This window comes from Diospyros lotus, chromosome 13 (assembly GCF_014633365.1).
Source record: "Diospyros lotus cultivar Yz01 chromosome 13, ASM1463336v1, whole genome shotgun sequence".
NCBI lineage: Eukaryota > Viridiplantae > Streptophyta > Magnoliopsida > Ericales > Ebenaceae > Diospyros > Diospyros lotus.
The window spans coordinates 5,583,497-5,594,374 of record NC_068350.1 but is presented as its reverse complement, the minus strand read 5'-3'; the positions used below and the strand labels follow the sequence as shown (position 1 = coordinate 5,594,374).

The following is a 10,878-nucleotide window of genomic DNA, read 5'->3' as shown; positions in this document are numbered from 1 at the left end:
CCAAATCAAAAAAATTTAAATTGACTCAATACCCAAACCCATCAAATCCTTCACATTCTCTCTCTTTCTTTCACATGCCCAGACACCGTTCCTGACTTCATGCTTTATAATTCACGCTTTCACCACATTGACTTTCTTATTTTTCAATTCATGCGTTCTAAATTCCTGAATCTGCCCCATGCAACATATCAAAAGATAAACCAAAGAAACATGCATTTGACGGTAATATACCATTCAAAGCACCGAGTGAACGAAAGAAAGGGCTCATGCCAAATTGCATAAATACATGTGAATTTGTTTACATACACCTGATGAACAGAGTAAAAGAAGAAATGCCTAACATATGTTATTTGAGTGGCAGTACTCCAGAACAGCTATACTACTGGGAAGACAACTCCAGCACAATAGCCGCAAGTATAATACATAACTCCAGCAGGAATGGTATAAGCTCCCTGCTGTTGCCAATGCTAATTCGGGCTTTAGTAGCAACAAGCAGAACGAGGATCTGGCTTGGGACCTTTACCAGGAGGATCTGGACTGGGATCTTCTTTTGGCTTTACGATATTTCCCTTCTTAGGCACCCCTCCTTCCACAAGACTAGGAACCTCCATTATCTGTAGTAAAAACACAAACAAATAAATGGTAGAATTTTAGCCAGAGACGTCGGTTTTTAAGAATCAACAAGAACAGAATTTCCAGTTTAACTGTCACCTGTTGCCCAACTTTTTAAGCATGATTTAGCTATGTTATTCTTTCATCCTTGATAGTTACAAGTAAACAGGGATTGATCAAATTCAATCTAATGAAATAGTGGACAAATGATAGTCCTAGTTCCAGATTCTGCATTTTTATGTGAGTGGCTAGTCTATTCCTACAAATATAGGAAATAAACTCTTCCAACTGGTTTTAAGAACTCCATGTTTGGCAATATTAACTGCAACAGGGTCCTGATACCAAAAGGGTGTACCATGTATCAACCTTTAGCAAACTGCATCTTTGCATACTTGTATATATATTTTTATTTTTCCTAGGTATTACAGATTTATATTCATTATGTGGTCAAGGTTTCTTTCCTTTTACTTTTCCCTTCTTTTTTCTATCTTTAGGCTGATTAAGTGTGAAATTGTTAACCACCAACTTCTCTAAAGGCTTAAGCCGACAACTTTCAACATATACCCATCATGTGTATCCAACTTCATTAATAATTGTGCCAAATACGCAAAGCTATTTAGAATTTTAGATATCAAGTTGGCAGTGAGGTTTAAACAAAGGGCTCTACTTGCTCTAATATTATGTTCAATTATTAACCACCAACTCATCTAAAATTTTATAGTTAGATGGAGTGAGTAAATTTATCTTTTATATTATTATTATTTGTACTCTCATCATTAAGGGAAGAAAAAGAAGAAGAAAAAAGAAACCCCATGTTTAAGAAAAAATACATAATTTTACTTTTTTCATCTACTCCCATGGGAGAGTGAATATAAAATGTTTTCTTCCTTCCTTACCTTTAAAGCAAGTTCTTTAAAGCATTGCTCCACATTTTCTCCAGTTTTAGCACTACATTCAATAAATAAAGATCCAAGCTCTTTTGCAAGTTCAATTCCTTCTTCTTTACTTACAGCCCTTTCTGATACCTGCAATCATGCATTCAATGACTTCAAATTGATAAAACATGAACAAGAAGAAAAGGTTGCATCTTTGAGCAAGTGAAATTAATACATGACAGCAGAAGGAACCACTAAATGTATATCTTGAAATATTAGTTTAAAAGCTCGATATCGACAATATACCAGAAGACACAAAATAGATCCAAGCTCGATACAGACAATGTGCATCTAGGAAGTGAATTTTTCAAGTAAAGGAAGAGGAGAATTAACTGCAGAAAATAAAAGATTTGCTTGGTTTCTATATTTCTTCTTTGCCTCTCCCTCCTTTGCCTTTCTTAGGCATTGGCAGGTGTGTTACCCGATAGTCATGGAACAATCCACAACAACTGTCATGTAACAATCTAATTAAGCTGGAGTAGTTAGTCATGAAAAGAGCCTCCAAGGTTCTAACATATTCAAACAAGGGACGGACTAAGTTCTGGAAATACTTAAGTCAATCAATTTTATACTGCCACTCTAGAGTTGTGCTATTGTATACCCAACCTTGCATCAATTTTTTTTCTTTGTTTCACCAGGATAAGGCTGTGTGCCCCTGGTCTTTGCTGAGTTCATTGTGTGCCGATGCATGTTTTTGGGGCTGCAGTATGTGATCCTCTTGCAGACTCCCCATGCACTATCCACCTGTGCAGCTCATCATGGATCTTCAGTCAGAAGAAGGAAATAGAGGGCAGAGGAAGCAGGGTTGTAGTTGTTACATTTTCTAAGCAGAGTGGACGAGTCTAAATGTAGTTGAACATGTGGGGACAATTGTCGACCACACCAATACTACAGGATGTATAGCATCTTCTGTAGCCAGAGAACAGTTCAATTATCTCACTTTATTAATTTTCTGGCTTCTTATTTGTTTTTATATTTAGTTTCCTCATGTCAGGACAGACAGCATGGTATGAACGCAACCCTTGGACATTTCTTTTACTATGTTATGCTAAGGGGACAAGACTACTGAATGAATTAGCAGATTGTTTCTCTCTGATTTAGCAGTTTCTGCAGCACAAAGAGAGCAACAGCCAATCTGAAGCTTATTTGTCTATGAGCATAGCAATAGGGATTCACCCCCTCTTCCGGTGCGATTTTTTATTTATCAATCAAGGAAAAAGGAAAAAAAACAGAAAAGAAAAGCCGCGAGGCAAAAAAATATGAGAGTTTTCCATAAGATTTACAAAATCATAATGTATATTATGATTTTCTGATTATTTAATCTTATTTGTAAGTCCCTCACATAAAAAATTATCAAATATGAATTATATAACACACACATGCACAGAGTGATGTTTCACTTACAAAACATGAAACCAGTCTAGATGATAAATATACATCAGCTGATTAATATTGATGAGTGCTCATATGGTCATATATGTAAGATTCCCTTAACCATGTTTCATTTGTTTTTTGGGATCAACCTTAAAGCAGAGAAGTGAAATTGAAGAACTTACTTTATCAATTTTATTTCCAACAAGCATCTTAACACAAGCCTGATTAGTGGAGTAAAGATCACTTTCTTTAGCCCATACATCTGACAAGTTCCTAAAGGTTTCCCTCTGTGTCACATCATAAACTGCAGATCCATGAAGGCAATTTGTGAATTTACAATAAAGAAAGATGTCATTCCTGTAATACAGAAATGTTTATGCAGATAGGAAAATTGTGTCATCAAAATTGATTGCTTTAGTGTTGGGGAAGGGACTCTTATGCTGATTAATAGCAATCTGATTTGCCTCCCATGTAGTGGTACATATCTTTTTACAATTCCTATGTTGGTCCAAAAGTGTTTGTATGGCATGATATGCAAGAGAAGTTCCACATTCAATGTGCATGCTGCTTAAGGGGGGGAAACCTTCCAAGAAAATAGCAGCAGAAATTTTCTTGTAATAGGGTAACGTTTTTGTTGGAGGGTATGGCCTCAAATTACTGTTTGACTTGGGCAGGATGGTCATCCTTGAAGGCATCTGAACACATGGGAGAGAACTTGAAAGAGCATCAGTAGCAGATGGCATATATTTGGGGCACAATTCTAGGTTGAGGTCTTTCTTTCTTGAGGCAAATTAGAGGTCAGGGGTGTGAAAGTAAAAATGCTACATAGATTATTTGCAGCTAGAAAGAGAATATGGAACATGCTTCTCAGGCCTGCCTTTATGCAGGTTGCTGTTGAAGCAAGGTAGAAGTTAATATGAGATGGAAGTTTGGCTAACTAAAAACCTGTTCAAACTTGCTTTCCCCCAGTTTTAATTGGAAAGAACAAGATGGAAAAACCCTTGTGTGTGCAGAATCTGAACATTATTATTAGTCAGTTTAATATGTGCATAGGAAGGAGGTAAGTGATATGCTTGATCTAGTTTTGGTTGTTTTTGGTGTCCAATGGATCTTCCAAAAGAAAGACGAGGTGGGATGGTACCGGAGTGGCTTCAGACTTGTATGAATAGAGAACGCATGGAAGCCAGCTTAATACAAGAGTTAACTCTTTCTTTAGGGGTGTGGGTTGTGCTAGAAGAAACCTCTGTTTAAGTTGAATTTTGTTTTGTCAAGTCTTTTCTGCAACTGGGTCCATTTGTTTTTGAACCAAACCGTGGAGGATTTTTGTTAATACAAGAACTGGATTTTTCCTTGCACCGTCATGGCATTATATGGTTGATGGCTTACCTAGAATAATCCCCTGGGCACCTCGATAGTAAGAGCTAGTCATTGTCCTGAACTTCTCCTGTCCAGCTGCAACCAATATCATGAATTCTACTATGAGCTACAAACCAATTGCAATTGATTCACATTGCCAAAGAAGAAAAAAATTGTACTTGTTAAATTGGAAGATAGCTTTAAAAAGAATTCCACTTTCAAATGCATGACACAACCTTGAATTTTGTAAATAACAATCCACTCAAATGTACCATTCAAAGCCCTGCAGAGACATGCATGATATCATGTTCCAATCTTAACAAGATTCGGTAAGCAATTTAGGAAATATTTCTTTCTTCTTAGTCCCTAATATTTCACGTGTTGATGGAAAAGCAGAAAGAGACTTCAATCATATAGCAGGAGCAGACAATTTTCATTTTGGCCAACTAAAACAAACAGTGAACTTATTCATATCATGCTGCAGTGAGTCTATCAGTAATTAATCTATATTCTATCATTAGAGATGAAAGCAGAAGATCACAGCTTCTACCTCACTCATTGCAGCCTCTACCAAAGCTTTGCCCTTCTAAGTGGAAAGAGGAAGGGCAAAATTAGAGACTCAATAATACAAAAATCAAAAATAACTCATTTGTGATCACTATGGAGAGAGACTTCTGATAATATTACTAGAAACAATATGGATGGAACGAAAGCGCCTCAATTCTCATCAAATTCTTCCAAGTTTTGGTTCAGGTTAATTGGATGTTCAACAATTGGCTCTTACTTTTTTCCATCGTATACCATTTATATTTCACTTTCTTTCATTACTATAATAAAAGCAAAGTAGGAAAATGTACATTTAAAAAAAAGAAAAAAAAATCAAAGGGGAGTTGTTTAACCAGATTGAGTAAAGAATAAAAAATAAGGCAATCAGAATGATCATGTAGTGACAGCTGCAGGGGTTCTCTTGCAAAGTCTATTGCAGTAACAGGATGAAAAAATATATGTCGTGGCAACTTATTACCAGTATCCCAAACCGTTAGCTTCAATCTTTTCTCACCAACTGTCAGCTGCTTGATTTTAAAATCCACACCTGGTCATATTGAGAAGGCAAAAAAAATCAAATTTATGATCCAAAAAGAAAAAGACGTCCACACCTGGTCATATATGAGATAAAGGGGAAAAAAGAACTCGTGATTAGATTAAAAAGAAAAAAAATCTTGGACATATCACATGTATACGCTTTTTAAGTTGCAATACAATCAGAACGTTACAATTCACTGCATAAGCATTAACAATGCAATCAGGTGGTCGAAGTTTGGGAGCAAATGCTTACTAAGGTCAAAGCACTTAAGAAACAAAAAACCTCTACAAACAGAATGCTGTTCCACAATTAAGAGAACTAGGAAACAAAGTTATACAAAGAGAGATGGACACCCGAAGGAAGGGGGGGGGGGGGGGGGGGGGGGGGGGTGACTAGGTCTCACAGAGCAGCAAACTGGAAATTCAGAAAGCTATTCTAAATATCTAGGAATAGTTCTGAATACATCCATACTACATCAGCACCCGTCAGAAACCAGCAAAATGTCACAAAACTCCAAATACGTTTGCTGGTAATATAGTTGGCAATAAACTATTTTCTACATGAACTGGTGGGAGGGATGAAGCCAAATACCTTGAGCATTATATTGGACAGACATCTGAAGGACGGAAACGGCTCGGAGACGCCTTTTCCGCGTTTCGGAACCGTTTCCCGATTCGGAAAGGGAGAAAACGGCCCGAAACGTTTTTCGGTCCGTTTCTGTAAATTGCGAAACGTTCCCGGCCCGTTTCGCAATTTACAAAAATTGGCCGGAAACACGTTTCCGGCGACAGGCGCTCACGCAAGCACGCATCCCGAAGGCGAAGCCCCCTTTTTCCCTCTCTTTTCAGTCTTCTTTCTTGTTCTTCTTCTTCTTCTTCTTCTTTCCCTTTGTTTCTGAATCCCCTCTCTCAGTCGAGCGCTTGCTGCTCCGGGTGCTCCCTCGCCGCCGTTCCCTCGCTTCCGGTTCCGGTCGCCGTTCCTTCGCCGAAGATCGCCGCCGGTCGTTCGCTCGAAACCCGAAGCCTCGGTCGCCGCCGGTTGTTCCTTCTAAGTAACCTCTCTCTCTCTCTCTCTCTCTGTTCATCTGACTGTTCATCTGACCGTATGTATGTATGTATGTATATCAGATGTGAGCTATGGTTTTTTAGATTTAAAGGGTCCAAAGGAGGAACGAATTGGTCCGGATATGGCAAGAATCAGATTGTGGGGTTTGTGTTTTAGATTCGCCCATTTGGATTTTCAATCATGAAATTGCTTATAATAATTTTATTTCTTTGAAATTTCTGTTGTTATGTGATTTAGCTAATCGTGTTGAGATGTAAAAGTGTTGATCTGTTTTTCTGCCATATTACTTTTTGATCAATACATGTAACTGTTCAGTTTAGAAATTATTTATTTATTGTGCCAACAATTTCTTATGGTAACAGAATTCCTTCCTGATTTCTGTATCTCTTGCATATTAGTCAATACTTGAGCATAACTCCCTGTTTTATGTCATGTTTCTACGTTATACCAGTTGTTTTCACTATACCAATCTTTAAAAGAAAGAATCAAGTGTTTTAAAGATTCTTTTTTAATAAAGATAAACTTGCTATTTCTAAGAATAAGAATGAGTTTGTTGATTTTCTTTTAAAAGTGAGTCATTTGGAGGTCCAGATTCTATCCTAAACATGTATGACACAGAATTTAGAAAGAGGTGGGCATATTAGGGTTCATCTACTTCTTTGGTTCAAAAGTTAACTTTTAAAATGTTTAGACAACCTACTTATTTCTTTTATTGTAAAAGTAATTGTAGTACTTTGTTTATTCATTTAGAAGGAATAAATTAACTCCAAAACGTGCAAAAAAAAAATTAGTTTTTATTCATAACAATCTTCATTTTTTTATCAATGAACATCTCCTATTATTATGATGAGAAGACAAAGATATGAGATATAGGTAGAAATGAATTTGAAAATATGAAAGATGTGAGTGTTTTCGAGTTTGTTAATTTATTTCTAGATGAACCAAAGTTAGAGTCTATATTATTCGATAAATATGTTAATCAGTCTATAAAAATAGAGAACGATGAATTGAATTAATTTTTATGAATTGTATTATATTTGATTTTGTTTATTAAATTTACTGTTTGTTTTTAATTATTAAGTTATGTAAAAATAATAGAACTTTATAAATATTATTAATAGTTATTTGAATGATTGTGAACTTTATGTTTATCTTTGTTTGAATTTTATATTTATTGTTTATGTTTGTTTGTATTATATTTGAATTATTTTTTATAATTTTATATATTAAAAAATATATTTATAAAAAAACCCTATATTTTTTAAATTTACAACTTATCCCGCATTTTTGTTTTTTATTGTTTTTTTAAAATACACGTCTCTCCACTTCTGTGCAACCTCGGCAGACTTTTATATCTAGAATTAACTTATGACAGAGTTAATCAATCATAAAATAGAAAAAATTTGAAATAGTTTACTCAAAATAAAATGGCAGTCTTCAATCACAAAGGAGCAACTTTATGGTTGCTAGCAAGACTCACCCTCAAATAGTTCACTCAATATAATGGTATTATTACTTCATCCAACATTACAAGAAGCTGATGATGTTATTGTCAATTTTATTCTAGTCCAATCCAATCCAATTCTGAAATCAAGCAAGTTAAAGTAAGAGTTCCATAACCAGAGAGAAGAGAGGGGGACATCTAATTTCCCATGTAAATTAATGCACTGCAGCGGCGCTGCATGGCTCCAAGGACCACGTTATGGCAGCTGGCTCACCAAATGTCTATTTTAGCACTTCTCTATCAAGTATGGACGCCTTGAGATGGGTAATGTTGTTTTTGACATCTATTGTGCACATACACTTGTCGAATATATCAAGACACAAGTCTAGTGATGACTAAGTGAAGTTGAGTCTGCTAGGCCGGCGGTTAGAAGAAGCATTTATGCTACCACTGATAACTACAGGGCAATGTTTTGATATGAAGCGGGAGTGGCTGATCAAGCCGTTAAATTCAAGTCATTTTTGATCAACCTTGGTTGTTCATGCATTCCATTAAGCAAACTACATACATCAAATAATGAAGGCTTTAAAAAGGAAACTGAGATTCCACTTCCACCGTCCTATTCTAGCTGCAATCTTCAATCAATTTGCAACTATTGAGGGGAAAAAAAATAGAACAAGCAGCGAATCGGAACAGACACAACTTGAAGATTAATGAACCGGATAGATATTAATAATAGAATGCAAGTATTTCAATGTACGGAAGAGAGAGAGAGAGAGAGAGAGAGACCGATGGTGGGGGGGAGATTTTTGGCGGAGTTGGAGAAGAAGCTGACGACAAGACTGCTTTTGCCGACTCCAGAGTCTCCGATCAGCAAGATCTTGAAGGACAGATCGTAGCTACTGTCGCTCTGCCCCGACGATGAACTCATCTTTTCTTCGTCAATCACAAATGACTCTCTCTCCCTCTCCTCTACTTTTTTTCTCTCTCAAGCTCTGCCTTTTTAATGGTGACAATGTGAGTATTTAATGGGAGAGAACGAAGGGCATCGATTCCAATCACAGTTCATGAGTTCACGTATATGAATATATACATGCATAGATACACGCATAAAGAGGGATATGCTTGTGGACAAAGAGAGAAAAATAACGGCTAAACTGCGAACAGAAGCCCCCGATTAATAAACAACCTCAACAAAGACTTTATTCTTTGGACCTTACTAGAGGTTAACATTCAGGTTTACACACACACTCACAATGACAAAAATATCTCTTACGTTACTTGCTCCTCTCTACTCTCTCTTCTCTATTTTCCATGGCCGCTACTCACCGTCTTCTTTGCCGCCGCCTCACCTCGTGTCGACTGTCATTGCATCCTCTTTGTCCGTGACAAAGAATGAGGATTAGCAATTATCAACGCGAGGTGAGACAGCAATAAGGCAAGGTGACGACAAGGAAGGTGACCAGCAACAACAATGGAAAGAGGAAAAGAGAGAGTAGAGATGAGGCAGACAAGAAAAGGGGTGAAGGGTATTTTTGTAATTTAATTATCAAAATAATGTATTCGATTGTCCAACCATTTCATTGTCAAAATAGTGTATTTTCCTTATTCTTTATTCCTTATTCCTTACTTTTGCTTTGCATCTCTTTTGTTTTTTTGCTTTCTGCGATTCCGTTCACCGCCAAACCAACCAACCAACCATTTGAGATAATATATTAATTTGTTTTTGCTTTGGTTATGCACAAATATATTAATTTCAGATTGTTTTCTTTTTAGATAACCATTTAAGATAGTTAAAAGTTAAAACGGATTCTTATTCCTTTTCAAGAAAAAGATGAAATGATACGTTGAAAGGGTAGAGGATTCGAAATCTGAGTTGAAATTTGGTGTTTGTAGCTTTTAGTGCACTAACAATCATTTTGGTTGGCTCATGGAGTCACTAAAATAGACAAAATGCTACTTCGTCCAATGATTGAGAGGTTGATCGAATCCGACAAATAACAAAACTGACTTCACCCAATTTGTAAATTTACCACTCTTGCCCTTAATTGCCTCCTCTCTCCTCTGCCATGGCGGCCTTCAGCAAACTCTGCCTCATCTTATCATCGCCCCACGTTGCCTCGTCGCCTTTATCTCATCGCCTCATTTATCATCGATGCATCCTCTTGTCGTCTTGTTGCAACGCCTCGCGCGACTGCCACTACATCATATCGATTGTCGCTGCAGTCTCCGATCGAGCTTTTATCCTGGATGAAAGCCCGGGCTTCTCTTATCTATGACGGCTTGATGATCGGACTTCATCGATAATAAAGTTCAACGATCAAATTTCATCATCGATGAAGTCCCATTCGATTATCAAACATATCATCCCATCAGTACAAGTAATACGATCCCTAAAGTAAAGCCCACTGAGAAGCTCAATCTTTATATTATATAAGGAACTCAATTCAAGAGAATTAGTACGGAGCCATTATGATTATAGTCTTGAGACTCCCAATGAATCCTGCGATTGCAAGCCAACCCAATGTATCAATTGTGTGTCGTTTAAACTTCGCATCTCATGCTCTTTCTTGCTTCCCCCCACCCCCAAAGTTCACGAGATGCTGTCTCCCCATACAATAATATTTTTTATTTGTTTTTGTTAGAATTGTATGAATCACATACTCCACGTCCAAAAGTTAAAAGGTTAAAAAAAAATAAACATTTTAACATGATCAAATTTTAATAGAAAATAATGAAAACATCTATTCAATGAAGATAACATTTTTGAATGAAAAAATTGTACATTCTTTCACAAGTATAGTATTTTTCTTTTGGCTAAGGAATACTTATAATTTTTACATGAATGAAATTATAAAAAAAAAATGTCATCTTCCCAACTCTTAAGAACTCACCATGATTAAATATTAAATTGTGAGAGTCAATTTAAATATATAACCCTAATAACTTAGTTATATTATCACTCGTATTACTAAAATGCAATCACTTAAACTCTATCCTATGGACCT

The 10,878-nt window shown here is 36.4% G+C and overlaps 1 protein-coding gene across 2 annotated transcripts; it reads right to left on the bottom strand.

The window, feature by feature from the left end:
- Window positions 1-247: 247 nt before the first annotated feature.
- Window positions 248-9,205, bottom strand: LOC127788548 (ras-related protein RABC2a-like). 2 transcript variants are annotated; one of them, XM_052316961.1, is made up of 6 exons: window positions 8,660-9,205; window positions 5,302-5,370; window positions 4,308-4,373; window positions 3,104-3,225; window positions 1,509-1,637; window positions 248-614 (listed from the first exon to the last, which is right to left on the bottom strand). In XM_052316961.1, exons 1-6 carry the CDS (start codon window positions 8,799-8,801, stop codon window positions 480-482), a joined length of 663 nt encoding a protein of 220 aa, XP_052172921.1. In that variant the 5' UTR covers window positions 8,802-9,205; the 3' UTR covers window positions 248-479. The 2 variants fall into 2 exon arrangements, with proteins under 2 accessions (XP_052172921.1, XP_052172922.1); XM_052316962.1 differs by lacking the exon at window positions 8,660-9,205 and adding an exon at window positions 5,953-6,572.
- Window positions 9,206-10,878: the final 1,673 nt, after the last annotated feature.

Bases quoted from the DNA above. Each gene is read 5' to 3' on its own strand.
- LOC127788548 (XM_052316961.1), bottom strand. From the start codon at position 8,801: ATGAGTTCATCGTCGGGGCAGAGCGACAGTAGCTACGATCTGTCCTTC. The intron at 5,371-8,659 runs GTCTCTCTCTCT...CAATATGACCAG, and splicing joins AAATCTCCCCCCCACCATCG to GTGTGGATTTTAAAATCAAG. The intron at 3,226-4,307 runs GTAAGCCATCAA...ATGGATCTGCAG, and splicing joins TGCCCAGGGGATTATTCTAG to TTTATGATGTGACACAGAGG.